General features: G+C 38.7%; 2 protein-coding genes across 3 annotated transcripts in view; both read right to left on the bottom strand.

The window, feature by feature from the left end:
* LOC133522228 (uncharacterized) overlaps positions 1–19,721 on the bottom strand; it is a 30,880-nt gene extending 11,159 nt beyond the window's left edge. Inside the window, exons 1-2 of one of the 2 annotated variants that reach the window (XM_061857485.1) lie at positions 19,536–19,721; positions 8,177–8,291 (exon numbers count right to left, since the gene is read on the bottom strand). In XM_061857485.1, the coding sequence (XP_061713469.1) occupies positions 8,177–8,291; positions 19,536–19,550 (130 nt within the window). In that variant the 5' untranslated portion in view covers positions 19,551–19,721. Of the gene's footprint in view, positions 1–8,176; positions 8,292–11,767; positions 11,864–19,535 lie in introns of those variants that run through there. The other variant, XM_061857486.1, reaches the window with a different exon arrangement.
* Positions 15,126–17,333, bottom strand: LOC133522227 (dynein intermediate chain 3, ciliary-like). The gene has a single exon (XM_061857484.1). It carries the CDS (start codon positions 17,036–17,038, stop codon positions 15,299–15,301), a length of 1,740 nt encoding a protein of 579 aa, XP_061713468.1. The 5' UTR covers positions 17,039–17,333; the 3' UTR covers positions 15,126–15,298.
* Positions 19,722–27,074: the final 7,353 nt, after the last annotated feature.

The raw sequence follows: 27,074 nt of genomic DNA on the forward strand, positions 1-27,074 counted from the left end.
GGAGCATTGCCGGAATACATAAATAAATATTGGGTTGAAGCGAATTGGTCTCAATCCTAATTTGATTTCTTCAATTTATGATTCGTACGGGCGCCGGTATTTCTATGCTAATGTGCCATGTTTGGGCGTAATGGAATGCATGGCGATGCACGGTCGACGCTTATTCCGTTCTTGTAAGTGTAAGTGGGAGACAGTAGCGTTGTGAATATTTTTTGTTAAAAGATCCCATATAGTTATTACGAATTCAAAGAAGGTTTTGGCCGAATTATCTACCTATGCATTATATAGACTTATGGACCTAAATAAGTCCTGGATTTCCCGTGAATGGATGCCGTCACGTCAAAACCCATTTAGGGTATTTCTACACGTAAAATGAGCATGAGTTTTAAATGTAGTAATTATTCAGGAATCCGTTTGCGATATATTAAGCTTTAAGTCACAAATTCTTATCCCAAAAAGTGTCTGCACACATCAGAAAAATAGTTAAAGTACCTAAATGAGTACTTACATACATATGGTCTCACAATTAGTTAAAATTAAATACCTAATAATAGTGAATAAACGCAAGGCTAAGGTAATGCAAATTCATTGAAATAGTAGTGGCGGAAAAACTGTACAATGAGCATAGGCTGATTTCCATTTACCATATGCAATAGGCTATGCATTAGCGCCTATGTTATAAAATAGATTTCGTAGTAGGTAAGTATGGTAAGGAGGGCTTTTAACAATTTGACCCTTAGTTAATAAACAACAGAGTCGATAAGTGTGCATTTTCTTGTACAAACTATGAAGATGATTGTTCAGTCCGTATGTTAATAGCATTGTTTTCTTGCTGCTGTATGTAGTCCGAGACGCGATTGCGATGCGTGATTGTATAACTTGACCCCGTAACTTCAAAATGATAATAGCATCAATAACATCTTTATAATGATTTTGTTTACTTATTTATTTGCAACTTTCTTGGTGATTACTTGTATAATACCTATGCGTTACGTTTTAGTCAAAATGATATTTCTGGTTAACTCAATAAAGAATACTTTGCGCTTCTTTCGCTTTATGCTTAGACCAACCCAGCAATATGGACAATCGTGTTTGGTGAAATGGCGACTCTGAATTTCGTAGTTCCACTACACCTACACTATGCCATATAACAAAATTGACAGATATCTAATTTTATTAGCCGCTGTTGTGATTTTAAAGAAGATGGCGTGTGGGAAGATTTATAAAGTTTTATAACGAAAAACCAAATTGTTTACATATTTTGTTAAACCTGTTCCTAGTTACCTACAGTTAACAAGAACAATTTGTGATTTGGTTCTCGTTTTGTGTGGTAGGGCACATGTGGGCAGAGCACAGTGGATGTCATTCCAGATCTAGAGCAGAGCCCAACTGGGGAAAGTACCTGCACCTTACAGAAAACCGCCGCCAAAAAACACTAGACCCTACTCATACCTAGTGTTGTGTTCCTGCCGCTGCCGGTGAGTAAGTAAGTAGCTAGGTACTACATGTTTTGTTTTGTAACATATTTTAAGGGAAACTTATTGGAAATTTACTCAATGACTCGTCAGTTTGCATGATGACTAGTAAATCAATTAGTGTTAAAATCACAGAACAGTGCGGTCGTTCAATCACTTTCCAAAGGGAAAGCGCTCACATTTGTGTGTAGTGCATAATCAGCGTGGCCAATTAGATTGCAAGTTGCTTTAAATACTTACTTACTTAATTTGTATAGAATCATTTAACATCTAACTAATATACGACGCAGATATGAGTCGTAAAAGGTAACCGTAATAAGATAACCCTTTCCTTTTTAGGGTTCCGTAGTCAACTTGGAACCATTATAGTTTCGCCTTGTCCGTCTGTCCGTCCATCCGCGGCTTTGCTCCGTGATCGTTAGTGCTAGAAAGCAGCAATTTGGGATAGATTAGATACATCAATTACACATGGCGACAGAACGGTAAAAAAAAACTACAAACATTTTTTTTTCCATATTCCCATACAAAATGTTTCTTTTTTAATTTATTTTTTGCTTTGACCCAATAGTGTGGGGTATCGTTGGATAAATCTTTTAAAAGCAATAAGGGTTATTTTATACAGTTAATATTTTCGAGAACAATCATTCGGAAAGAAAATAAAAGTGCCCCCATGACGAAAATAGTAAAACAAAAGCTTAATAAATACTTTCAATGAACACTACAGCGAACATTATCGAGCAAGGCGTTTTTGATTTATTGCACAAAAAAAAAATATCTTCTTAGTAAAAAACTAATAAAGCGCTGCGAAGGTACTCCCTTAGTCCCTTATGCTTGTAAAACGTAAATAATAGCCCCCGATTGTCTGTTCTGACATAATGGTAACTACGAAGGTATAGCATGTTCCTGGCCGATTTTTTAAAGTTTTAGTTTAGTCAACTATTGTTGATGTCAGTATTCGAAATAATAAATAAATCTTTTATCATGTGCAAAGATTTATTTATTTTTTATTTGAAAAAACATATCTTTAGTGTTCTCATAGATATTTCAACTATAATAAACACACGCAAAGGTGGTTAAGTAAGTTGCAAATTAATTTTGGAAAACTTTTTTGTTAAATTTAGATTTAGTAGGTTAGTAGGTATTTAGTAGGTACCTTAATCTAAATCCCGTTGAAAATGAGTGCCTCATTTCACCGTTAAACGTAAGTTTGGCGAACCTAACACAAGTTTAAAATGTACCATACTATTTGTGACAATAAAAAAAAAAAGAAAATAAGGTAAAGGTGTGATTATGCTTTTTCTACTTTTTACTTGTCTTTCATTTGCTTCTTGTATGTACCATGTTTGCCACGAATAAATCAATTTAATAAATCTATTTTTTATTACAGTTAAAAAAATGTTTTGGAATGTACAATTTCAGTTCTTTCAAATTATACCCCAATGAAATAACTAGGTTTGAAATTTTGCCCCCTCTCATATTGGACAACCGACTTCAATTTCATAGAAGTAGGAGGTTCTGTATTCGATTGTGGCTTGTAGGGTGTAGTGTTATTTGGCTTGGGTTTTTTGTAAGGAGGAGGTACTTTCCCCAGTTGGGCTCTGCTCTAGATCTGGAATGACATCCGCTGTACTGTGGCGCAACACACAAAGCAAGTTGACATTCACAGTGCCCATACCTCTCTAAAAAGAAGTTTATTGTAATATTTGTACCTAATCTATAAAATTAATGTTGAAATTACAATATCTATCTTCAATGCCCAGTTTCAGTTACTTTCCAAAAGGAAAGCGCTCACGCATTGGTGCCGCCGGGTAATTAGCGGGTTCGATCGGATCAGATTGTAATTCTATTGTGTTCATTGTAAGCGCATTATGCCGGCCCACGAACTTCCCAAATGTGAATTACATTTCGATGGATTCCATTAATTTTAATTAAAACAGTATTAATAATCGGAGAAAATTAAGCTTTATAGGTATTTAGTCATGGAAGAGCTGGATGGATTGGTTAATGATAAAATCAACATATTGCTGGCGTGGTTGCGTCAATCAGCTGGTTTATACAATGTGTATTCATTAATTGTTTCGTATTCAATATAAAATACCATATTGTAAGTTGTGTAGAGACAATTGCATCTTTATGGTAATATTAATAATGCCTTTTTACCACCGTCATCGTTAATATCTTACATTTTAGCTTGAAAACGGCATATATTTAAATTAAAATAACGGGGAAACCAATACAAGCTCAATTGTCTTTCACATGTTTTGCGCCGTGTAGAAAAATATATAAATGTCACCTTCAAATTTTAAGTAAATACATTGTGGTGAATGTATATATTGTACCCATGTACAGTCAGCGTCAAATACTTCGTAGCAGTCAAAGTAGCCAAATATTTCTGTATACACCATATATTTAGTATGGTGTACCGAACTATTTGGCCACTTTGACTGCTACGAAGTATTTGACGCTGACTGTACCAGGCATAAAAACCGTAAGTAAGTAAAAATAAATAAATAAATATTATAGGACATTATTACACAAATTGACTAAGTCCCACAGTAAGCTCAATAAGGCTTGTGTTGAGGGTACTTAGACAACGATATATATAATATATAAATACTTAAATACATAGAAAACACCCATGACTCAGGAACAAATATCCATGCTTATCACACGAATAATGCCCTGCCCAGGATTTGAACCCGGGACCATCAGCTTCGTAGGCAGGGTCACTACCCACTAGGCCAAATCGGTCGTCAAACCAATAGGTGACACCGGAAAAGTCTAAATTTGCCGCAGGGACCGGACAACCCTTTAACAACAACTTTAGCTTACAACAACTTTTACAAGCCTTTCAATGGGCGTCCCTTTTCGACGGCCAACCCAGTGAAAAACTTACCAGTTCGAACTGCCAGCCCTTGCCGAAAAACTTACCAAAAAGAACATTTTGCAATTGGCCATCATATATATGCCTTGCAATCCCAACCAGCCATCGGGTTAGCCTAACTAAAAAGGATAATCCTTTATAAGGTTAACCATTATGTATAAGCAATATGCATTAGTGAGCGGATGGTACGGGTTTTGTAAGGATATTGAGATATTACCGAATAATCAAATGAGTTACCGTTTAGCTAGCTACCGCTTAGGCTTTAAAAGCAAAATGAAAGGTTTTGTCGGGTAAAAGGCATAGTAAGTTAAGCCTTATGTTAAAACCTCGTACAAAACCCTTTGAAAAGAATAGCGGGCCGATCCCTAAAATCTGGAATTGGGCAAGGGCACAATATAAAGCTGATAAGAGTTTTCGAATATTTGTTACGATGGTGGGGCAGTATTTATTATTAAGCTCGATTTACATTGGTATACAGAGGAACGCCACCGGAGCCACCTTGTTCGGACGCACCTGCACAGCCCTCTTGCCACTCGTACGCGCTTTTCCTGAGGAAAAGTCTCGTCGGAATGCGCCCGGTTCGCCGGAGAAGATAGCCTGCTGCCCATTGAAGCCTGAAACCGGTCGCCCAAGCTGCGGAACCAGACCCTGCCCGGAGAGGAACTGCAGCTTGGACCACGGCCGGTGATGCGTCGCAAGCGGATCTCCACACCCGATTGACACCGAAGATGCACGAAGGGTCGAGGCACCCCCCCACCCCTCCGGGTCGGGCGGGTACTCGACGAAGTGGATTTTCAATCCCACCCGCAGCCGCAACGAGAAAACTCGCGACCCCCCCCGTCCCCTCGGATAGGGTGGGTAGTTCGAAACGCGAGTTTCTCCGCACACCCGCACGAAACCCGCCTACGGAAACCAACCCCCCCGCTCGCGCGGGGTCGGTAGGTAGTACGGAAAGCGGGTTTTCGCACCCACCTACACCAACGACGTCGCAGCCAGACGCCGATTTCGACGACGAGATCGCCGAAATCACGGACGCCCCAACAACCGCTCCCGCCGACAGCTCCCCAAAGCCGTGGCACTCGGCCGACGCAGCCCCTGGACGCACCTTCTCGCCGGTCCCGCGGGAAGCTCAGCTCCGGCTTGCCCCTCTCGAGCTACTGGATCGGGATCGCATCCTAGTCGCTCGACTGGCGCAAGTCGGTAACATGTCTCCAGGCATGGAGGCGTGGATGGCAGCCTACATCAGGCTGCAAGGGCACGCTCTGGGACAACGCGTAGAGCTGCTTCCAGAAGACGCCGCATTCCTCCGCTTCCTGGAGGAGAACCCGACTGTCCTAACACCTTCGGCAGTGAAGAGGAAGCCGGAGAGCAGCCCACCTGAAAAGCAAGACCCGAAGAGGGTCTGCCAGAAAATTTCGCCGCCCACAGACCCGCGACTCCGCGCCCGACCAGGAGCCGCCCCGCAGCCTGCACCCGGCCCTAAAAAGGCCACCGATTGCGACGCAACTCGCACCGAAGCCTCAGTGACGGATCCCCAGGCCCCAGGACCTAGGCCCAGCACCAGCTACTCGGACGCCGTAGCCCTCCCCTCGGGCTCAACAGTCCCGAGCACCGCAACCTCCGGCAGCAAGGCTGCCAAAAAACAAACAAAAAAAATAGAAACTGCATCCAAAAAAAATAATACAATGACTACTAAAAAGAGCAATAGTAGCGAGCAGCCTTGCGGCAACGATGGAGAGGGTACACAAAAAAAGAAAAAACTCAGATACCCCGCCATCGTTGCCGACATACTACCGAGCTGGCCGAGGGTCCTGGAGGACCTCACGCAGGAGCTCGGGGAACCGCCCTTCACTAAGCCGAAAGGGGAGGGCATCCGCTTCGAACCCCGCTCGGAGGCGGAATACCGCCTCATCATACGACACCTGACGAAGATGGAGGACGCAGCGATCGCCTCCATCGAAGAAGCAAAGAAGAAAGGGGAGACCACAGACGTCATCAAGCCGCTCTTCAACATCTACGGGCTGGAGATGGAGAAGCGGCTTAAAGTTGCCGTCAGAGGCCTCCCCGCAAAGACACCGATAACCGACCTAATGGGCGCCTTGGAGAAGCATGGACACCCCGTGGAATATGCCAAGGAGATCTGCGCGAGAGCGGGACGCCCGGGCTCATTATACTTCGTGCAGCTCGCGGGGACCGCCCGGGACCACGCGAGCATCTACGGGGTGTCAGAGCTGCTCCACATCCGAGGAGTGAAAGTGGAGGCATGGCGCGGGAAGAGGGGTCCCGCACAATGCCACCGCTGCCAGGGCTTTGGCCACTCCTCCCACGGCTGTCACCAAGAAGCTGCCTGCGTTCGCTGCGCCGAGCCCCACCGCGCGGAGCAGTGCACCAGGCCCCGCGACATGAAGGCCACCTGCAAAAACTGCAGGGGCCCCCACCCTGGGAACCACAAGAATTGCCCAGCGTACAAGAAGGCCTACAGACTATGGAAAGCCGGGAAATCCTATTTCCCGGCCCCGTCCCGCCCGGGACCTCTAACCAACGCCGCGATCGAGAAGCCCACGGTGGAAGAGTCGGCGCCATCAACCCTGATGGCGCCGGCAAACCCCCCCACCCAAAGGGGGGTGTCAAGACCGCGGCAGGCGAGAGAGCCCGGGTCTCCGACGAAAAAGAAGCCAGTGCCCTCAGCCACCGCAATACAGGCAGCGCCAGCTCTACCCTCCGCTGCACCTCCACCTTCGCCGCCAACGCCGGCTCCAGCCGCCAGAACCACGCCGTCTCCCGCTGAACAAGAGGTCGACGCTCTGATCGAGCTCCTGGGCAGCCCGGAATGGCCCCGGCAGCCTTTTTAGAAGAGAAGAAAATAACAACAACAAAGCCATGATCGGCCACCGGTCGGCCATGGCCCAGAAGCCCTCGCCCTTGAAAAGGGCACAAGAAAGACCCGCCCGTTGTTACGGGCGGCGACTAGATACCGCCAAGAATCCAAAAAGGATGGAAAGGCCACTCACACCAAAGTACTTTGGTGTGAAAGAAGCAAGGATCGATTGGTATATAATTGTAGCGTGTGGGCTTGTACTAAAACGAGGGGCCGTGCAGTACCACAGGGGCATTTCCTTGTTATGCGACCCGCTGTCGTCAATCGTCGGAGTCATTCAACTGATTCAATGACACATTTTTTATTTTTGAGAAAATTCCTGTATTTAAGCAGGAAATACACTATTCATACGTGTCGACAGCCGATAATGCCATGCACATTACAAACACGTAATACCTCGAGCCCACAATACGCTTGCTATTTCATTGCGTTTCAATAGTGTTTTTGCGCTTGACGCATGGCATTTTTGCTTACAATGACGTCACGAAAGAACATTATGAAAGAGAAAATAGTTTCGTTTTATTTTAAAATTAATTACGATTCAAAGAACAAACACCGACTAAACTCAAATTATTAATAGCGGTGTTTATATGTGCATTACACCCGTTAAAAACATGTGAAAAAGATTGGACGGGTTTGGAATGGTAACAAGGCGTGTGTTCTGTTGGGTGGCACCCCCAATGTGATGCTGGTCATTCTCATAGAAAATATGTATGTGAATTTGATGACGCGTCGCCTAACGTGACACGTGGGTAACATTGCAATTGTGTGTAAACTGTGTAATGCCGATTCTGTACACATGTCTTTTGACACAAGCGTGTAAACCTAAGAAGCATGATAGTGCAGTGAAGTTACGCGTCTTTGTAGAGCTTTCTGAGTATGAGGGCCTTAACTCAAAATTTATGAACGTTATTCTCTGTATGTATATGACTCACGCACGTGTGTCGTTGATGGGTGCGTCGGCAGGAGGTAGTTGTGCAGCGGCCGCAGTCGCCATCACCAGCAGCGCTAGCGCCAGCGCCGATCTCATCGCACCGACCTGTCCATTGTGACACTAGAACAATACACGCGAGACAATTAGAAAACTTTTGAAAATTAAATCAATACCGGGACGCGCACTATGTCACTATCAGCATAGTTGTCAAAGCAATGACTTTAATAATACGTGGTATTACATACAAAATTTAATTATTTGATTCAAATAACGATTTCTAATAAAATACTTATTAGCCCTACGAAAGTGCTATATTCCAATAGAATGAGTGTAATTTAAATAAATTATGACACAAACCTCTAAAGCCAATATTCCAAAATAGCCAGAATAGAAAAGTAAAACCTTTTATGCACTGTCAACTTTTTTCCACATATAGGTACAGTCAGCATCAATAGTAGCGGATGAAACAACGCGCCAAAAGTATGTGATATTCCGAATAAATTTTCCAAGTATAGATAAATCTCTCAAATTTACATTCAAAAGTATATTATTTATAGTCTTAATTGTTCTACATATAGAACTATCCATTTTTATTAAGCTTTTACAGAATGGTAGATACTTTTGAAACCTTGTTTGATCCGCTACTTTTGATGCTGACTGTACAACAACACTACTTATTATCCCAGTTGTATGATCTATTATATTTATTTAAAACTTAAGTGAATATTTTTCAGATTATGTCGGGTGAGCAAATCAATTAAAGTGCTAACAAATTAGCTACCAAGTGTTTTACAGCTCTTTAGCACTTTTCAGTACTTGGCTCTTCGAACATACGAGTATTCTTAAACATTATAGGTTTTATGATGCTTTTTTGGAGAATATTGAAAAACTTTGCTAAGTTACCCTGTTAATGAGATATTTAAATGATCCCTTATGGAAAAGATTCTAGAACCTCTTACCCAAGGGTCGGAACTGGTTTATATAATACCGGTTTTCCTCCGAACTTTTCTAAGCACGCGAACGTTATAAAAACTTTATTTTAACCCACAAAAACCGGTTTATTTGACTACTAGCGACGAAACAGCCGACTGACCTGGTGGTGTGCCAAGCCAAGTAAACATAGACACCGACATAGGAAGAACCCGTTTTTTATTGTTCTAAACCGCTTAATTTGACAAGGACGGTTCTCATATAAACCGGTTTAAAAATAACGGTTTTTGGATCGAAACCGAAATTAAGGTGTGTCCCATTTTGTCCGCCACACCGATGGGAATGATTTGTATGCAGCAGAGATGGGCATTAATCGATTAACTTTTTAATCGACTAATCAAACAATTAAAAAAGTTAATCGTCAAAATTAGTCGTCGATTAATTTAATCGCGAGTTATTAGTCGACCTTACATATGATTGAAATTGAATTAATCTGAATATTAATAGATTAAATATTTCGATTAACTCCCGATTGAAAGTTGACTGGCCGTCATTTTTGTACGCATCTAAAATTCAAGATGTCTTGCGTATGCATTAAAAACCTTTCCATAGCTATATAAATGTGCTTCAATAATAGAAGACGGTTACTATTATATAGTACAGACAGAATTACAGATATAAGTACTTGGCGTGGTAGGTGTCGACTATCGGTAGGTGCCGACTGTTGGTAAGTGTCGGGTATTGGCGGGTACGGTCACGTCTGAAAATATCGATACGAAAAAGGTAGTGTATGCATATTTTTGGCACATTTTTCGGACTGTACCAATTATTATTAGGTGCCGACTATTGGTAAATGTCAACTATTGGTAGATACCGATTATTGATAGCTGTCAACTATTGGCAGGTGTCGACTATTGGTAGGTGACCGCTATTGGTACGTGCCAATTAGTGGCAGGTGTCGCATATGCTTCCATGTAAGCATATAATATATAAGTAAGTGCCATAGACCCTACTGGCGGTTGCCGCTTTTTAGAACTTTTCCTAAAAAACGAAAGGACAGAAGAATTATATTTAACTACCGAACCTAGTCACAAAATTTCACAAGAATTAGTTGAGAATTGCGACCTGTAGAGAAGAACATCCAGACATATGATAGCATATTGCCCGAGCTAAAACGGAGACCTTCGCTAACGATTTGGTCAACAATAAACAATTCCGACGAATTAAGAACCTTCTTCTTTTTTAAAGTCGTCACCGTCACATATGATCTTTATAACAGATCATATGTGACGTTCCACGGGTAAAGGTACCTTATGGCGCTCGGTGCTTACGCTGTTATTAACGACGCTCCAATGCTAATGCGCTGCTATGCGGCGTAAGCGCCAACCGCCATAAGGTACCATTATCTGTTGAACGTCACATATTTGGTTCTAAACTTAATCGACTAATTAATCGATTAAAAAAGTTAGTCGCGGGTAATTAGTCGACGATTAATTTAATCGCGACTAATGTTAATCGCACCTCTTCGAGTAAAAATAATTAAACGTCACTTTTAACCGTCGCTCGCGATTAAGTCGGTTAATTTTGATGGTTAATCGTTAGTCGATTCAATTTTGCCCATCTCTGGTATGCAGCGCCTATTCCGATAACGGTTTAGAAATTTGACTGGTTTCCGAGCCTTAATAAATCAAATGACACGTTGATTATAAGATTTAAGACAAACAATTGTTGAGGTGACTGAAAGTGTATAACATCTTGTCATAAAAAAAAATTGAAAAGTTTTCTTAATTTATATTTAAAATTATTTGTTTATCTCTTAAAATATCGGTAACTAATCGGTAATTTGTTGGCACCTTATATAATACTTATTAAAATCGATCTAGATTCTCCAGATGCAAGGTACCCTCAAAAATGTAGTCTAATTAAGAAAATAACATTGAAGAACAATTAAATATGCACAGGTACCCACGTGATAGTGTTATTAAGTTATTACACGCTACACGTCACAAATAATATGCCAATGATCTTGTGCCTATAGGAGGTATATTCACACGTTGTGTTTACGACGAGGTCGGTCGTAAAAGTAACACATGCATAGCAAATGAATTTCGCATTTTGACACATGTGGGAATTCACAAGATAAGAGTGTGCTGTATACACGCTGTACAGGTATTCTATTGTTTTCAAAGGTGTGCTCTGCTTTTATTTCAATTGTTTGAAGGCCAGTACTTTACGTAGCGATTAGGTAGTTTATGACAACGAATAATTAATTACTCTTTAAAAGCGGAAGCTGTTGTCATTTTTATATAGGTGTTTAACGTAAAATATTACTACTTTAGCACAAAATCTGAATACTATTACACACGTCGTCGGTATTACAGGTAATTGAAAGTTTATTTATTTGTAAGAGCAGTTGCAATTTATTTACAACGGTTAAGTAGAGTTCTTAATTCACTCGTAAAAGCCATCTTCCAATTTCCAATCCTGCCAATGATTAAATTGATACCTATATGGTTCGATAAGTACCTAAAGTAAAATGATAAAGGTCCCTGCCTCAAGAGTTGTGGTGTCAGTAGCATAAATCTCTTCTTAGTACAAACTAATTAAAATCTACACTATGTACGTATACTATCATCAACTTTTATTTTAGATATAACTAAACTAACTGCTTTGGCTCAGCGATCCGAAAAGAATCTTGGCCCCCGAAACGAGAGAACGCCATCTGTCCCGATCCAGCGCGGTTTCCTGCCATGAATTGGATCCTGCAATAATTTATTATAGATCTCTGTAAGCAAGGTTTGGCGACATAATTATGTTTATTAGAATTTATGATAAAAGCACTCAGTTTAGTGAGATTTTAGCCAATTATTGTATTGATGTGGGTCAGACGGTCTGTCTATAACAGTACGAACGGGTTTGCAAATTAGCTGACATTGGCATTCGATAAACGTCTCATATGACCGCTATCGAGTGCGTATCGCTCATGTGTGTTGATATACAAGTAAATGTGACATTATCAGACAAAAATGACCACTCAGTAGGCTATCAACAAGGACGATCCTTAATTGTATCTTTATTAATGTATTGACATCACATAAAGAGGTACCTTTTACTGGAGGTCGACATAAATAAGTGCTTTGTATTTTTATTGAGGCGATAACTTGCATTCGTCCTTATACCACATTTCCTGCGGCCAGTCATTCTAATGACGAATTAGGTAATCTAATGCAGCTTGCACTACTTATGCAATTTTCGTTACAAAATAGTATTTTGCATAATTTATGATGGGGCTTGAAAGACATAGCGTAGCGTACTCAATAAAACCGTAACTTTAATAATACTACGTAATACTTATCTATAGTATAAACGAACACCAAGTCACCAGCTTGCAGTAAAATAAGTTACCTTTATTATTTACCGTTATTTAATCCAATAAAAAATCGGCCCAGAGTACCTATGTCGGGCCATGCTAAGTGTAGGGTTCTGTAGTTACCAGTCTGTCTGTGAAAATATTGATTTCATCAAAAAATGTTTTTTGGAAACCCTTATTCGTTTTGAAAGATCTATCCAATGATACTCCACTCCGTTAGGTTAAAGCGGGAAAGTGAAAAAACATTTTGTAAGAGAAGGGTAAAATATTTTTTGTAGTTTTTATGTTGCCGTTCTGTCACCATGCACGATATATATATATATATATATATATATATATATATATATATATGTATATGTATCCATGCCAAATTACAGCTTTCTAGCACTAACGATCACGGAGCAAAATCGCGGATGGACTGACAGACGGTTATGGCGAAACTAAAAGCGTTCCTAAATTTCATTTAAATCGGTTCAGCGGCTTACGCGTCAAGTCAAGAGGTAACAGACAGACAGAGTTACTTTCGCATTTGTAATGTTAGTAGGAATGCAGACATAATAAAATCCCAGGCATCTAAATGTTCAGATTTAGTCTACTGACATTTCAAATAATAACAATGGAATTTGCTCTTAGTCGGGTGTCGACAAAGTCTTTAAATACAATAGGCACGCGTCTTAACTTAACCTTGTAACCAGATAATCTATAGGAGAGTAGTTAAACTGAATCGACAGCTGTCTCAGGTTTTGAAACAGTTTTTTACATGTGTAATTTCTTAAAATTAGTTCTTAAACTAAAATATGAAACGAATCAAGAGTCTTACTAACCACTCACTTGCTTTTGGTAGTTGTAGTTACCAGCTGTCATCCATATTTTATTATAATAATAGAAGCCACTGAAAAATATCAAGCACGTGAGTGGTTATATACTTATCCGGTTTTCTTACACTATAAAGAATCCATTACGTTTCGTCAGCGGTTTGTTTCGTTCAATGAAAAAGGTTTACCTTACAAAAATGATACGAAATACGTTTATAACATTTAAAACGAAAACATACTTCCATAATGATAATATAAACAACATTTATCTTAGGAGACTATTCTTTTTACAGGTAAGTATAAAGTATAGAATCTGTCTGCGGGAAATTCCCCACACGAGCGTATATTTCTTTTTTTTTTTCAACCGTAGGAAATAGAGCCCATCTGCTTTTGACTGCAAAAACTAAGAGCAATCGCTGCTTTGTCGATGAAGTTAACAATCGTGAAGTATTATTTGAAAAAAGTACTTGCGTTCGGAATTTCCCTCTAACGGATTTGACAGCATTGACCTTTATATCTTTAATTAAAAATATTCAGGAAAACATTAAGCAAAAAAAATGGAATTTGAAATTTTTTGAAATTAAAACTACTTCTATAGGTAATCCTACAGTTAAGTAGTTGGGAGTACTTAGATATATAATAACCTCTGTTAACACTCATAAAGGCCTAGTATAAAGTGTCGCACGTCGAACCAGGAACAAGCAATATGGAAACGGGGCTACTGCAAACACGGTCGCTTGCGCGATGCGACGGAGTAGGTAAGGCCCGGTGAAAGTTGCCCACAACGCGTTTGTGACGTACTATTCACGCAACTCATGGGCACGAGCAATTTACGCTACCATTCAATGCGGACCCCCCACGTCCCTTCCGCGTCTTTTATACCCGGGTTATGAATGGTGCGTCATATGGAGTTTGAGGGGTCAGGGAAGAGTGGTCGTTTTAAACATAAATCGGCGGTCAAGGGCCTCGGCTCACCGGATCTGCCGGGAAACATGCGGGTTCTCGACGCTCAAAACATCCGGGACCAATGTAAGTTTAACCTTGATCCAGGGATGTTATTTCACGGTTTTTATCACAAGTCACATCACGTCACGAAATTTGCATCTCCACTCCAATTTTCTGTGACAATGACTAATGCATATAGAATTGCAAAACTTGATATTTCGCCGGTGACATCTCTACTTTTCATATCATGATCATGCAGCCTATATGTCAAGAACTGCAACTAAATCCAGCCGAATGTTGCTTCTAGACTATCTGGAAGGGAGTCGATGACTGGTAACTGTACATACAAACGTATCATAACTTGTTTACTTAACTGTACGTTTTCGAGTCCCTTTATACATAGGTGACTCAACGTTTCAAGGCATTTATTTTAAGGCGATCGCTAACAGACCTGACCTGCCTGACCACTCATATTACAAAAATAATGTTAATATTTAATATTTAATTTCCTTTTAAAAATATTCGATGCTAGAGTACTGTACTGTATCAACAAAAAATAAAATATTTGGATTTAGACCAGCTAAAAAACAGCTATTAGAGTTCCATTAAACTATAGGTACCTATAGTATTTAACGTGTTTTTAACTTTATCTTAATACATACCTACTCATAAAATATGGGCTATTTTTATTTTTTTCTACCGCGCCGCCCATATGTATCATGGTATTATGGTGGATTATGGCGAGTGTTAATTATTCCAGGAATAGAATATCCTTCCGTGAACTCCACAAAAAATGCCCCCACAGTGTTGCTAATTTTTAAGTGAGTACTTTTAAAACTCACTGATGTGAAATTGTTGAAAATATATACATATTCTATAAAATCAATGCTAGAGTTAATGATAAATTCACAATTTTAATTGAAAGGCATGATATTTATAGATCGTGTCATTCACGAAAACGCGTACCTTGACTCGTATTGTCACGTTATTAAAGATTATATTTGACAAATTTGCGCGTCATCGTTGATGACACAAACTATTATATATACAAATGAAATGTACATATATTACAGTAAAGTGCCAGTAGCCGCGTCTTCCATCTTGCTTAACTCTTCATTAACAATTCTGAAGTATTCTTCTTCAGCAGCCGTCTCCGCCTCTTCATCCTCTTCATCTTCTGGCTTCGGTGATGTTGGCGCCTGTTCATGCTGTTCTTGCAATCTTAGTTTCAAATTGATTTCCCTTTGACGAGCTTCTAAGTTATGTTCACGTCTAGTTTCTCTCTCATATAATAAACCCATAAGATGTTTGTCATCTTTCCCCGGTACAACCATGTTTTCGGGAATTGTAGTTAAATAAGTAGAACCATTGGTGTCCCCAGCTGCTATGAGGTGGCCACCTTCATGTGGAGATACCTTTGTAAGTCCATATTTCGACAATTTTAATGAAGCTACGGGCTCTTTATATTTACGAAGAAAGTCCCAGTAATACATGTAACCTCCTTGGCAGACGGACATATAACTGGAATATCTGAAAGGAGCCCACGCAACATCAGAAACTTGGTAGCGATAAGGTTTGGTTATTATTATGGGAGCTGATCGGACTTCCTCACTCCACACTTGGACAGTGTAGTCCCCGCATGTGACAAACATTCTCGCCGTGCAAGGACTTCGCTGGACAGTTCGAACTGCTCCTAAATGAGCTTTAAAAATTGCTGCCATAACTTCTCCATGTGATCTACCCATGCGATTCACGGTTATGACAAGGCCGGAGTCGGTTCCACTGAGAAACTTCGTAGGGAACCCGGCGTTAAAATCTAAAGAACTGATGGCTTCGGCTGTAGTTAATTGTGGTTGCTCCCCCGGTGCCAAATTTAGTGTCATAATCAGCTGGTCTAATGGTTTTGAAAGATCTCGCAAATCCCACCAATAGCAACATCCATCTGGCGAACCAGTAAAGATTTCAGTGTTCGTTCTTGAAGTCGTGTAACGCATGGCTGAAACCGGGGCAAAGTGAGAATTGAAAACGGAGCTACTAGAAACTGATATTTTGCCACTGCGAATATCAAAGACATTCACAGTTCCATTGTTAAGCCCTCCTACTAATACCTGTGGATCAACGGGTGAGCATAGTAATTGACAACATGGCACATCTGGTATTATTTCGTGCTCGGGAGTGCTTTGGTTTGTAACATTCCATATATAGCAAACAGTTTCAATATCTGGTTTTGTATCTGAAACCCATTGTTTATAAGCGTAGGCGACAGCTAATTTTGGTTCCTGCTCGTGAGTCCAGCAAACACAAGAGACTGGGCGATTCCAGGAGTCTCTGAAAACATTTTGCTCTCGTATATGATACGTCTCCACAGGTTCTTGAGCTAGCATATCGGAAAAATATGATTCGTATAAATTAATGGCGTTGTTCTGGTTAATGCAGTGCACCATCTGTTTAGATAGAGAGTCTACTGCATGGATATAGTTTTCCTCGTGTGTAACGCGTCGGCAATGTCGTAATACTAGTTCTTCGTGGTCTGGATGCACCTCACGTGGCCAGCCTCCTTCCTTGTGATTCATACCTTGGTCATTAAAAAGAACTTGCTTGGTGTTCGCATCATGCTGGGATTGAGGGAGTGTCGCCTGAACAGATACATGGACTGGGTTGCGAAGGCAGTATAACTTTTGCTGGACTTTGTCAGGGTTAATTGAGTCTAGTAAGTGTCCTGGCACTGACGTAAACAGTGGTTGCCGCCCAAAATCCTTCCTTTTTTTCGTGTATTCATAGCTCGATTTGAAGTAACGGAAAGGCATACTGAAATTCGACGCAGGCTTAAAAATTCAACGAAATCCTGAATATTTTAATTATAATCACTTAATCAGATCTTACAAAAGTCAAACGATTTAATCAGCATGGTCATGAAATCATTTGCTTACACTGAATGCAGTGACGTCACACACGTCATAGTTGCCATATGTGTCCTCGGTTGATAATGGCGGCAATGACAATAACTTCAACAACTGGTAATACGCTTAAACAACGTAATTAGTGGGTGCACTTTTAAATACTTTTCGATTAGCTAGATCCATGTTCTCAAGCCAGTACTTATTTAAATTAAAGACATAGCAGGTTCCTAATTGCCTATGCGAAGGTGTTAGGTAGGTAGGTAATAAGACGAATATCCAAGTTTATGAATGTGCCTATGTTTGGTTTAAAATAATTAAACAAATCTTATATACTTGTCACTTTAAGTTCACTAAAATCCTACCGTTTGTCTTCCTACTTTATTGCAACGTAGACCACAATTAGTGACGTGTGTTTATAATCGTTGCGGTATTGTAGAACACCAGGAAACTTTGCAACAATACTCCTATATTATAGGTTACGTTGGAATTATTATGTTGTTACGCGCTGCATTTAATATGCATTGAGAACACATACATATGCGAGGACTGACATTCGCTGTAGGTTACATTTCGCCTGTGCATCTACCGATACAGATTTATACCTACATATTGTATATCCATACTAATAATAAAATTGCGAAACTCTGTCAGTCAGTATGTTACTTCCTGCTGAACCGAACCGAACCGATTTACTTAGATGGAATTTGTTATGGAGATTGGAGATAGTTTGAGTCCCGGGAAAAGACATACTATTAGGATAGATTTTATCACGAAAATCATCACTCTTCGCAGACAAAGTCACCGGCGTAAGCTAGTACTCTATAAGTAGTAATCCCTGTTTAGTGGTAGGTACCTATATACACATGGATACTAAAATGGAATTCCTTAAAATCCATGTGGATGCATCCACTCAAAAATGCTCAAAACTAAAAATTGTTCTAGCGGAAGACGGACTTGAAGAAATGGACACGTTATAAATAAAAAAATATGTGTGATAGACGTAATGGTATGGAACCCTCGTTTCGCGAGTCCGACTCGCACTTAGCCAGTTTTTTTCTATACAAATCGGTACGAACAATGTAACAGCTAGAGATTGAGCGCGCGCATAATTTAGGGAAAAAGGATTGCATCCATAATGGAAAGGTTTATAGATCGTGTCATCCACGATGACGCGCAGATTTGTCAAAACTAACCTTTAATACCATGACAATATGAATTAAGGCACGCGTCTTCGTGAATGACACGATCTTTAGGAATTAGGACGGGAGTCGGGACGGGAAAAAGTAAGGTACGTAGCAACTTAAAAGAACAGAGATTAGCACCCTATTCTTTTAATCGACATATTTGTATATACTTATTTCTTCGTGACCTTAATTTTTTTACTGCGACTACAATTCGATTTTGACGTGTCTTTTATTGAAAAACACTTTTGTAAAATAAGTCACGGCAAATATGTAAAAATTATAAATTATATTCGATAATTTATGTACATTAAAGCGTTTTTCAATAAAAATATATATGTCAAGATTGTTTAACTTTTTTCTAATGCTAAAAAAACGAACATTCTATATACACTATAGAATGTTCGTTTTTTTAGCATTAGAAAAAATTTAGCATTAGGTAACTTTCGAGGCTGACTGTAGTAGGACTAGTAGGTACAGCCATGGACTTTAAATGTTGATCCATTAAGGGTTTACTTTACATTGGACATTTCATACCGTTACTGACAAGTACTAAATCCGTGACTGTATTTGTGTTGGTGTTTGACGTTTGTTTAAAGGTTGGAGTTTAGACCGACTCTGTTTAGGTCAAATGGTTGACTCGAGAGAAAGCCTGAAAATACTTTGTTGGAATTATAGTTAAGCGGATAAATTCATTAATTTATTAATCAGCCAAATAAAAGATTTTTTTTAAATTTATTAGGTAGATTAAATAAACCTAATTAAGCACATTAAGATATTGATTCAGATAAATAAAATTGATGAATTTTGAATGATGATGATGATTGTTAAAAAATCTTGTTACCTTCCCAGGGTGTGAAATATGTATCTTCAAATTTCATCTAAATCGGTTCAGCGTGAAGAGGTGAGAGACAGACAGACAGATTTACTTCCGCATTTATAATAGTATAATTATATCTAGTAGGAATGTTGTTAAAGCCGTGACCGAGTAAAGGTAGGGTAGATACCTAAATATGTACCTACTAAATCAATTAATTTGTTAAGGTCTTTCCTAATTTGCGAATAATGAGTATTCAAACCGGTAAATTGTTATTTTAATTAAACCAAACACTTTCCTTATGTAATTTGACAATAATTTCGTAACCTTACGAACAATGGAATACACAGAACTGCATATTGCACTATTGCAATGCCATCGAACCCATAAAATAGCGAAAACTTACTTTGTTCCTAACCATAAAAAGGTAAACAGTTGCAATTCGCGAATCCGCAATCCACGCTCACATGACACACTCATTACACGATTAGCAACATGTCACAAAAACTGTCATAATCATAAATAACACGGCACTATTGTTTTAAGTTTAGAAATCGGGAAAGTTGCGCGCGCACGGGCATGCGTCGCGCGCGACGGCGCAAGCGACTGGTTGGAGACTGGACTGTGCGGCCCGTGCGGTAGAAAGAGAAGTTACTTAATTCATAAACATTGGTCGTTCTGAACAAAAAGGGGCATTATAAAGTGTGGCGCTTGCGTTTCGCAGCGTCGCATTTGTATAGGGGATTTGTTAACAAGAGCGTAAACGCCATTCCCCCTAGGTCCTTTTAAAGGGCAAGTAGCTTACTGGGTATAACTTGACCCCAAGACTGGTATCTATCTACTATGGTTAAGCGGAGGTCAAAAATAAACTGGTTGAAAGGGTTTTGGTTGTGAACAGCAAAGTAGTACCGTGAACTGCGACTCGTTAAGTTTGTGCGATACTATAAACATCAACAAATCGATAACTTGATGCTTGAGAGTTTATGCTTAAACATAGATCTGAAACAATTTTGAAAAATCATATTTGTACATTTACGCTATTATTAACAAATCCCCAGTACAAATGCGAGTATGGGACGCTGCGTAGCGCACGCGCCAACCATTCTAAGGCCACGCTATTTATGTACATCATAATAAAATTAGGAGGAATAGATACATAACATTTGATATATCATCCACAAACTTAAAAAAACGAAGACAATATTTAGTGAAGGTCAGAACCTAAAAAGTGTTACTTAATATTATGTTATGTGTACGTACCTACTACGAAAAAAAATAAAAAATAAGTGGGCACCTAACTGCTTTCGAATTATAACAAGTATACCGAGTATAAATTAAGGTGCATGTTACCCGCTACCTAATGCTGTTTAGATTGTCGCGACAAACCACCGACTAACTAACTCTCTTTTACAAGTATTATGTATTACAAAATATCATTAGACAATGGATATAACTACTTCATTTTCCAAATTTTTCTTTAATGGCGTCGTGCACGCACTGCGGTCCAAGTATGCATGCTATAAAAATTATATATTTAGTGTTACATATTGACGACCGGTTTGACCTAGTGGGTAGTGACCCTGTCTACGAAGCTGATGGTCCCGGGTTCAAATCCTGGTAAGGGCATTTATTTGTGTGATGATCATGGATATGTGTTCCTGAGTCATGGGTGTTTTCTATGTATTTAAGTATTTATAAATATTTATATATTATATATATCGTTGTCTAAGTACTCTCAACACAAGCCTTATTAAGCTTACTGTGGGACTTAGTCAATTTGTGTAATAATGTCCTATAATATTTATTTACATATATCTTGAAAGTTAGAATATTTAACAAAATCGAGTTTTAACGTCTATAACGTTGGAGATGCCAAAGTGCTTACGAGGAATCTGAAACTACAGGCTGTTGTATTTAATTTTTTGCTAAACAATTTATTCCCGCACCTTGATTTCTTTGAATTTACATTATGCACCAATTTTCCAATTATAATCAAGTAGATTTCATTCAAACTGTCATTAACCGCCAAAATTAACAATTATGTGAAATAAGCAAGAGAAGATACTAGCTGCGCCAATTAATATTTTTTTATTTGGGTAAACACATTTTACAAAAAGGTCACTTCTGTAGACAATACAATAATCAATAAATGTTAACGACTGGTAGGTACTACATACGCCATCCGCTGCGGACAGCGGCCCTTCGCCCGCGGCGGGTCAGAACGACCTGGGCCTTATTCAGGCTGTCGTGCCATCGTCTTATGACGACTATGCCGCTGATGCTCCATTTAATATTGCACCCACTTCGTGACCAGTTTATAAGTAGTCCAACTCTGCAAATAAAAAATATGTAGTTATTGATTACCTGTCAAAGTTTTTATTCTAAAGCGTTGCCCTAACATGGCCCCTGTAAAACATGTTCGTATCTGTAAGATCTGTTAAATCAATGCTGCAAAAAATTACTAAGGACTAAGAATTATGAACGTAACGCAACTGTTGGTGCAGGGTATTGTTTTTTATGGACTTGTAAAAGCTTAAACTATAATTTTATTCTTGCAATAATTATATGCGAGAACAATCACCCTCTATAGCGGAATGAAAAACTAAGTTAGACACCTATAAAACTAAAATGGTGTCACCATCACCATTAAGTTAAAATTTACTTTACTTTTACCACCTTAACGAGTGAACAAATGTGGCCCTATCATTAAAGCCGGTAAAACTACGCGTTTAAGTGCAATTGTGAATGTTTTGCAGAGGGAAAAGCTTACTTACTTTGTGGGGCAGTAATAGAGACAAGAAAACAATAAAAACTGACTATATAGATCGTGTCATTCACGCAGACGCATGCCTTGACTCGTAATGTCATTTTATATAAGGTTAGATTTGACAAATCTGCGCGTCATCGTGGATGACACGAACTATAGTTGCATTCCTCATCTGTTGTTGATGATCTGTTGAAATATCCCGAATTTAAATGCGTCATAACCTTTTCTTAATACGGTACCAAACTACCACGGTACCAGACAGTTCACTATATATAGAGCTTATTACATCTACATTTTGTTGGACGCATTCTGCTGAGAGGGACGAATAAATAAAAGTATATGTATTATCGCTGTTTCTTTCAGCGAATATATGGCAGAAAGGTAGATGTAAAAATCCCTTATTATATGATATCATAGTACGAACGCGCCTTTGTGTGACGATGGACAGTCTTCATCATTACCTGTCTCTACTTACTATGTGGGGCAGTAGTAATGTCGCAGTCACGACGAGGTGGAATCAGATAGGCTGTTATTCCCATCGCATAGAGTGTATACGACGTTCCTTTGAGTAAAAAGCACAAGTGTGACAGTAGTCTTACCACAACTGCCTATGCAGCACTTGTCAAACTCACATATTCGCTTAGCGTCTGCATTACTTACTTTCTATAGTTTCTATACATCTCAATGGCACTGATATGCGAGATGAGGGAAAAGAGCGAGATGCATGAAAAGTTACGCACATGTCAGTTTAAAACTGGTGGTAGCCGTACAGGGCCCTATTTCACCATGCTGACAATAGTCGCCTGACATCGACAATTCACTGTACTAGTCCAACAAGTAAACAACCTACCGTCGTTATTTACTGTTCCAGAAATGTACAAGAAAATGTCCGTTGTTTGGTGTCAATTGTCTTGTTGGTGAAACAGCCGCCAGGAAGATGCTAACCGAGCTACTTTTACTTATGGGTGCTTGGAATACTTGGATACCCGAGGGCCAAAAAAAATCTAAAATTAAAATTCCTTTATCTGCCTTTTTATCGCTCTTGCATATTAGAGAGATAGAGAGGCAAATAGTGGAACGAACGAAGTGGGTCGCGGTTATATCCCTAGTTCGAAGCATTACCAAGCCGAAACAATCGAGTGTAAGGGCTAAGATAAGTTAAGATCTCGGAATACGGAAGAACAATGCGATATTGGAGACACTGTTATCCTAGTTTCAATAAAACATACCTAAACTTAGTTAGCGATGAGAATAAAGTTCCTGGGTGACTTACTTCCATTCCACATAAACCGAGGCCACCGGCGCAGGACGTGAGGCTAATTATTAAATACCTAGCTAATTTCACAGCATAATGTACTAGGTTAAATGTATCTTTTAATCTGCTATTCTTATGAATGGAATGAAGCAGGTTGTAGGTACTGTACACCAAGCGGGCTTTTAGGGTATCTACCTATATTTATAGTATAATACTGTTCAGAGCGGCTTTCGAACCTACAAACGTAAAACGACAATTTAATATTGATCTTATAAAATTGGCTCGAGCTAGATGCATACTGCCAGTAATCAAAGCAATGTCAAACCAAGGCATGTTTTCAAATTTCGTATGGGGCTCCTAATAAGGACATTTATATCGCGGGCCTAAAGAATAATTTTAATGGCCTTGGGTGGTGAGTAGGTAATAACAATATAGTTATTTAGTAGCCCGTGCTTGTAATTCTGATTAGTGATGTCACAGGTTTTGTAGTTTTTAGGATTCCGTAGTCAATTAGCCATGTCCGTATGTCCGTCCGTCCGCGGCTTTGATACGTGGTCGTTAGTGCTAGAAAGCTGCAATTTCGCATGGATACATAAATCATGCATGGCAACAGAACGGTAAAATAAAAACTAGAGAAAAAAATGTTTTTAGGGTAGATTCCTATAGTTTTTATTCCTAGAGTTCCTAGGGGAATAACTACCATTTTTTTGATAAAGTAAATATTTTCGGAAATAATCACTTGAAAAAAATCTTAAAACAAAAGCTTAACAAGTAGGTACTTTCAATTAAACTATAGCGAACATGATCGGTCCAGCCGTTTATGAATTATTGCAAAAAGTCTTCTCTTCTTAGTAAAAACTTCTTTGTACATAAAAACGCTGCGAAGGTAGGCCCTTATGATTATAATGAAAGTACATGATACTTACTAATAGCCCCCTTTTAGCATATTCTGACAATAGTAACTACGGAATCCTACACTGAACATGGCCCGACATGCTATTAGCCGATTTTTTTATTACTTCTATCTTAACCCTTTTGTAGTCAATAATCCTTAATTTACAAAGGCATGCCGCTCGACGACACTGTGTGCACCGCTATTCCGTTTACCTGAGACTTCATTTCGAAGACAACTTCTGTTGAAACAATATATACATATAACTGTTTTAAAAGAGAAAGAGAGATAATAACCCTCTTCTTTTCCTTATCCATATTAAACTCATAAAGTGTGTAAATGTTTGTAAAATCGTATATTATATGAATGTAGTTTGGATTTAACTATAATTAATTATATGATGCATACACGATAGATATTTACTAATATTTTGGATATAGAATCACTTTTCTGTGGTATGAGGAAGTTTATAGCATTAGTTGTTATAGCAGCAATAAAAACACATTCTAAAATGTACTTGTTTCATGAAAATTGCGAAATACAGCCCGTTAACAAACGGGCAAACGTTTTTTTCGGCGTAAGCCAGTTTTTCTACAATAAACTTAAAAAAAAGCACCTAACAGGCTAACAATTCTTTGTAATTGTACTTAGAACAAGTGTGTCTAAATCGCGTGCAATATAAATTAAGAACAATTAGCAAACATGAAAGGGTTGACCAAATGCAGGCAAGCGTTTAATTGTGGTTAAGAATCAACCGGCTTAATTGGTCATTATCGTTAAACGGTCGGAAAGATCGTTCCTTGAGTTGATTACCAATTGACCCGGCTGGCCTTGCGACTGCGGCCGTGTGTGCTTGCAGAGAATTATGCTATTTGTTATGAATATCACTTATCAGAGGCGCGGAAAAGTCAGTTCTGTTGACCTGCACCTCTACTCTGTGGAACCTGGTAAGGGAATTCTTGATAATAAAATAAATAATTTCAGTATCTGTCGGTTATTAGTGTCGCTTGGTAATTTTTGTGTTCTCAACACTTATGTTCCTCCAAATATGAGCCAGATGGTATCCTTTCCGGTTCCTCTAGTTTCAATTCTCATCATATTTAAGATCAATAGAGGTCAGGGACACCAATTTAATAAGCTAAGCCTGTTTTCCGTGTTTTTATGTATTAAATCCTTTATTTAATGATGTATGGTGTTTTCTCCTTTAACAGTACTTATCTGATTAAGTACATCCGTTTACCAAAACTAGATTCTCGAACAATCGTCACAAATTATTGTTGTCTAATTTTGCAAGCGATAGCACGTGATCCGGAATAATTGCGAACCCAATCACTAGATTAATTAAGTGCAATTGGATTAGTACATAATTAAAAGAGGCGATTGTACTGTTATTTTGTTTGTATCATTCAACATCGTACACAATTACCACAAATTAGATTTAGAGGAAAGGGGACGGCCGCCTCTCCATACAAAGGTAGTCCCCATTTTCCTCTCTGGATATTGACATTATGGAAAATATTTTTACATAATTTGATGTATGTTAACCATAGCTATGTCCCTACGTTTGATTTTATTAAATTTTTTGATGAAGTTTTGTAAAAATTTAGTGCGAAAATTGGGTCTTCCACTTTCGTCTTAAAATACCTACCGACTAAGTAACTACTAGTTTAACGTTGACCAACTACGTTATAGTTACTACCTAGCTAAAGTTAGTTATAATAATATGTATAGTTACATAATACACTTAGCTATTAAATAACTATCTCGTAGTAACTACATACGTTTTCTAAGATCAAGAGAATATAGGTACGTACTTATGATCGTATATGGCATATATAATATCATATAAAAATTATAAAAACATATATGCCTATATCCATCACTCCTTATACACATGAGTCACATCTAAACATTAAAATCTTTCAGAAAGAGACTATGAAACTTCATTTAAAAAATGAGCAGCACGTAGCAAAATCGATCTGAAGCCAATATGAAACGAAATACGAGTAAGTCAACTTATTGTATTAAATGTTCCTACAGGTTTATTTTTATTCAAAAGTCTTGGTTGTTGCGTTTTCTTTGTTGATATTGATTGCGAGTATTATTATGATATACTTAGCTAATAACAGACTTTAGGGAAGAATTTTAAATAGGGAGGATTTTACGCTAATAATAGCAATATTCCTAAACATAAGTATGTACCTATATTATTTCCCAAAACAAGATACGTAATTGATTAAATTGCTAGATTAATGTTTCGCTTTTAACCGCCATAGCTTATGTGAATTAGTAGCGATTCATTTCGTGGTTTGAGTGTGCCTAGTGTGGTACCAACGGTTGCAAAGTGCATTATTTCGTTTGTCATGAAGGGATGAGTTGTGCAACGTGAATGTTTGGGCCGTTTGGGTAAATCCCAGTAACAAACCACATAGTGAATTAGGGGCATACACTAATTCTTACAAAATTGCTCATTTAATTACTTTAGGCGCTTATTGTGTTGTGTTACTTGGTTTAAATTTGAGCTGGACTCCTTGTAAAGATAAACAGCCATTGAAGTTACGTATACAGTATAAATCTGAACGTAAAGCAATTACTCAAACCCGTTAACGTTTAAGTTATATCGAGCAACTTTTACTATGGGACCAACCCCGAAATCGCGAAAAAATATGTACTCTCCCAAAGGAAACTTCAAAATCAGACCAGCAAAATGTATGAAACAGCCAATTTTTTATTCAAGACTTCAGGGTTGGTCGCACAGTAAAAGTTGCTCAGTATGACCTAAACATTAACGGGTTTAAGTAAATGCTTTAAATTCAGATACATACTGTATACATGTTGGCCCAAAAATACGTTGACAAAGAAATTTTAGTATTTTATGACTGATACGTCGTTTAAAAAAGTGCATTGTAAATTAAAACTTCTGTCATTTAACTAATAAAACCGAATTATCTTCAAAATGTCCTGCGTCAATAGCTTTGATACACAAACGTACATGTTTGTGAAAATTATTCAACACAATACAAATACTCTT

This window comes from Cydia pomonella, chromosome 10, assembly GCF_033807575.1.
Source record: "Cydia pomonella isolate Wapato2018A chromosome 10, ilCydPomo1, whole genome shotgun sequence".
Lineage (NCBI taxonomy): Eukaryota > Metazoa > Arthropoda > Insecta > Lepidoptera > Tortricidae > Cydia > Cydia pomonella.

What these genes read in the sequence shown, in the direction of transcription:
- LOC133522227 (XM_061857484.1), bottom strand. Translation starts at nt 17,038, where the DNA reads ATGCCTTTCCGTTACTTCAAATCGAGCTATGAATACACGAAAAAAAGG.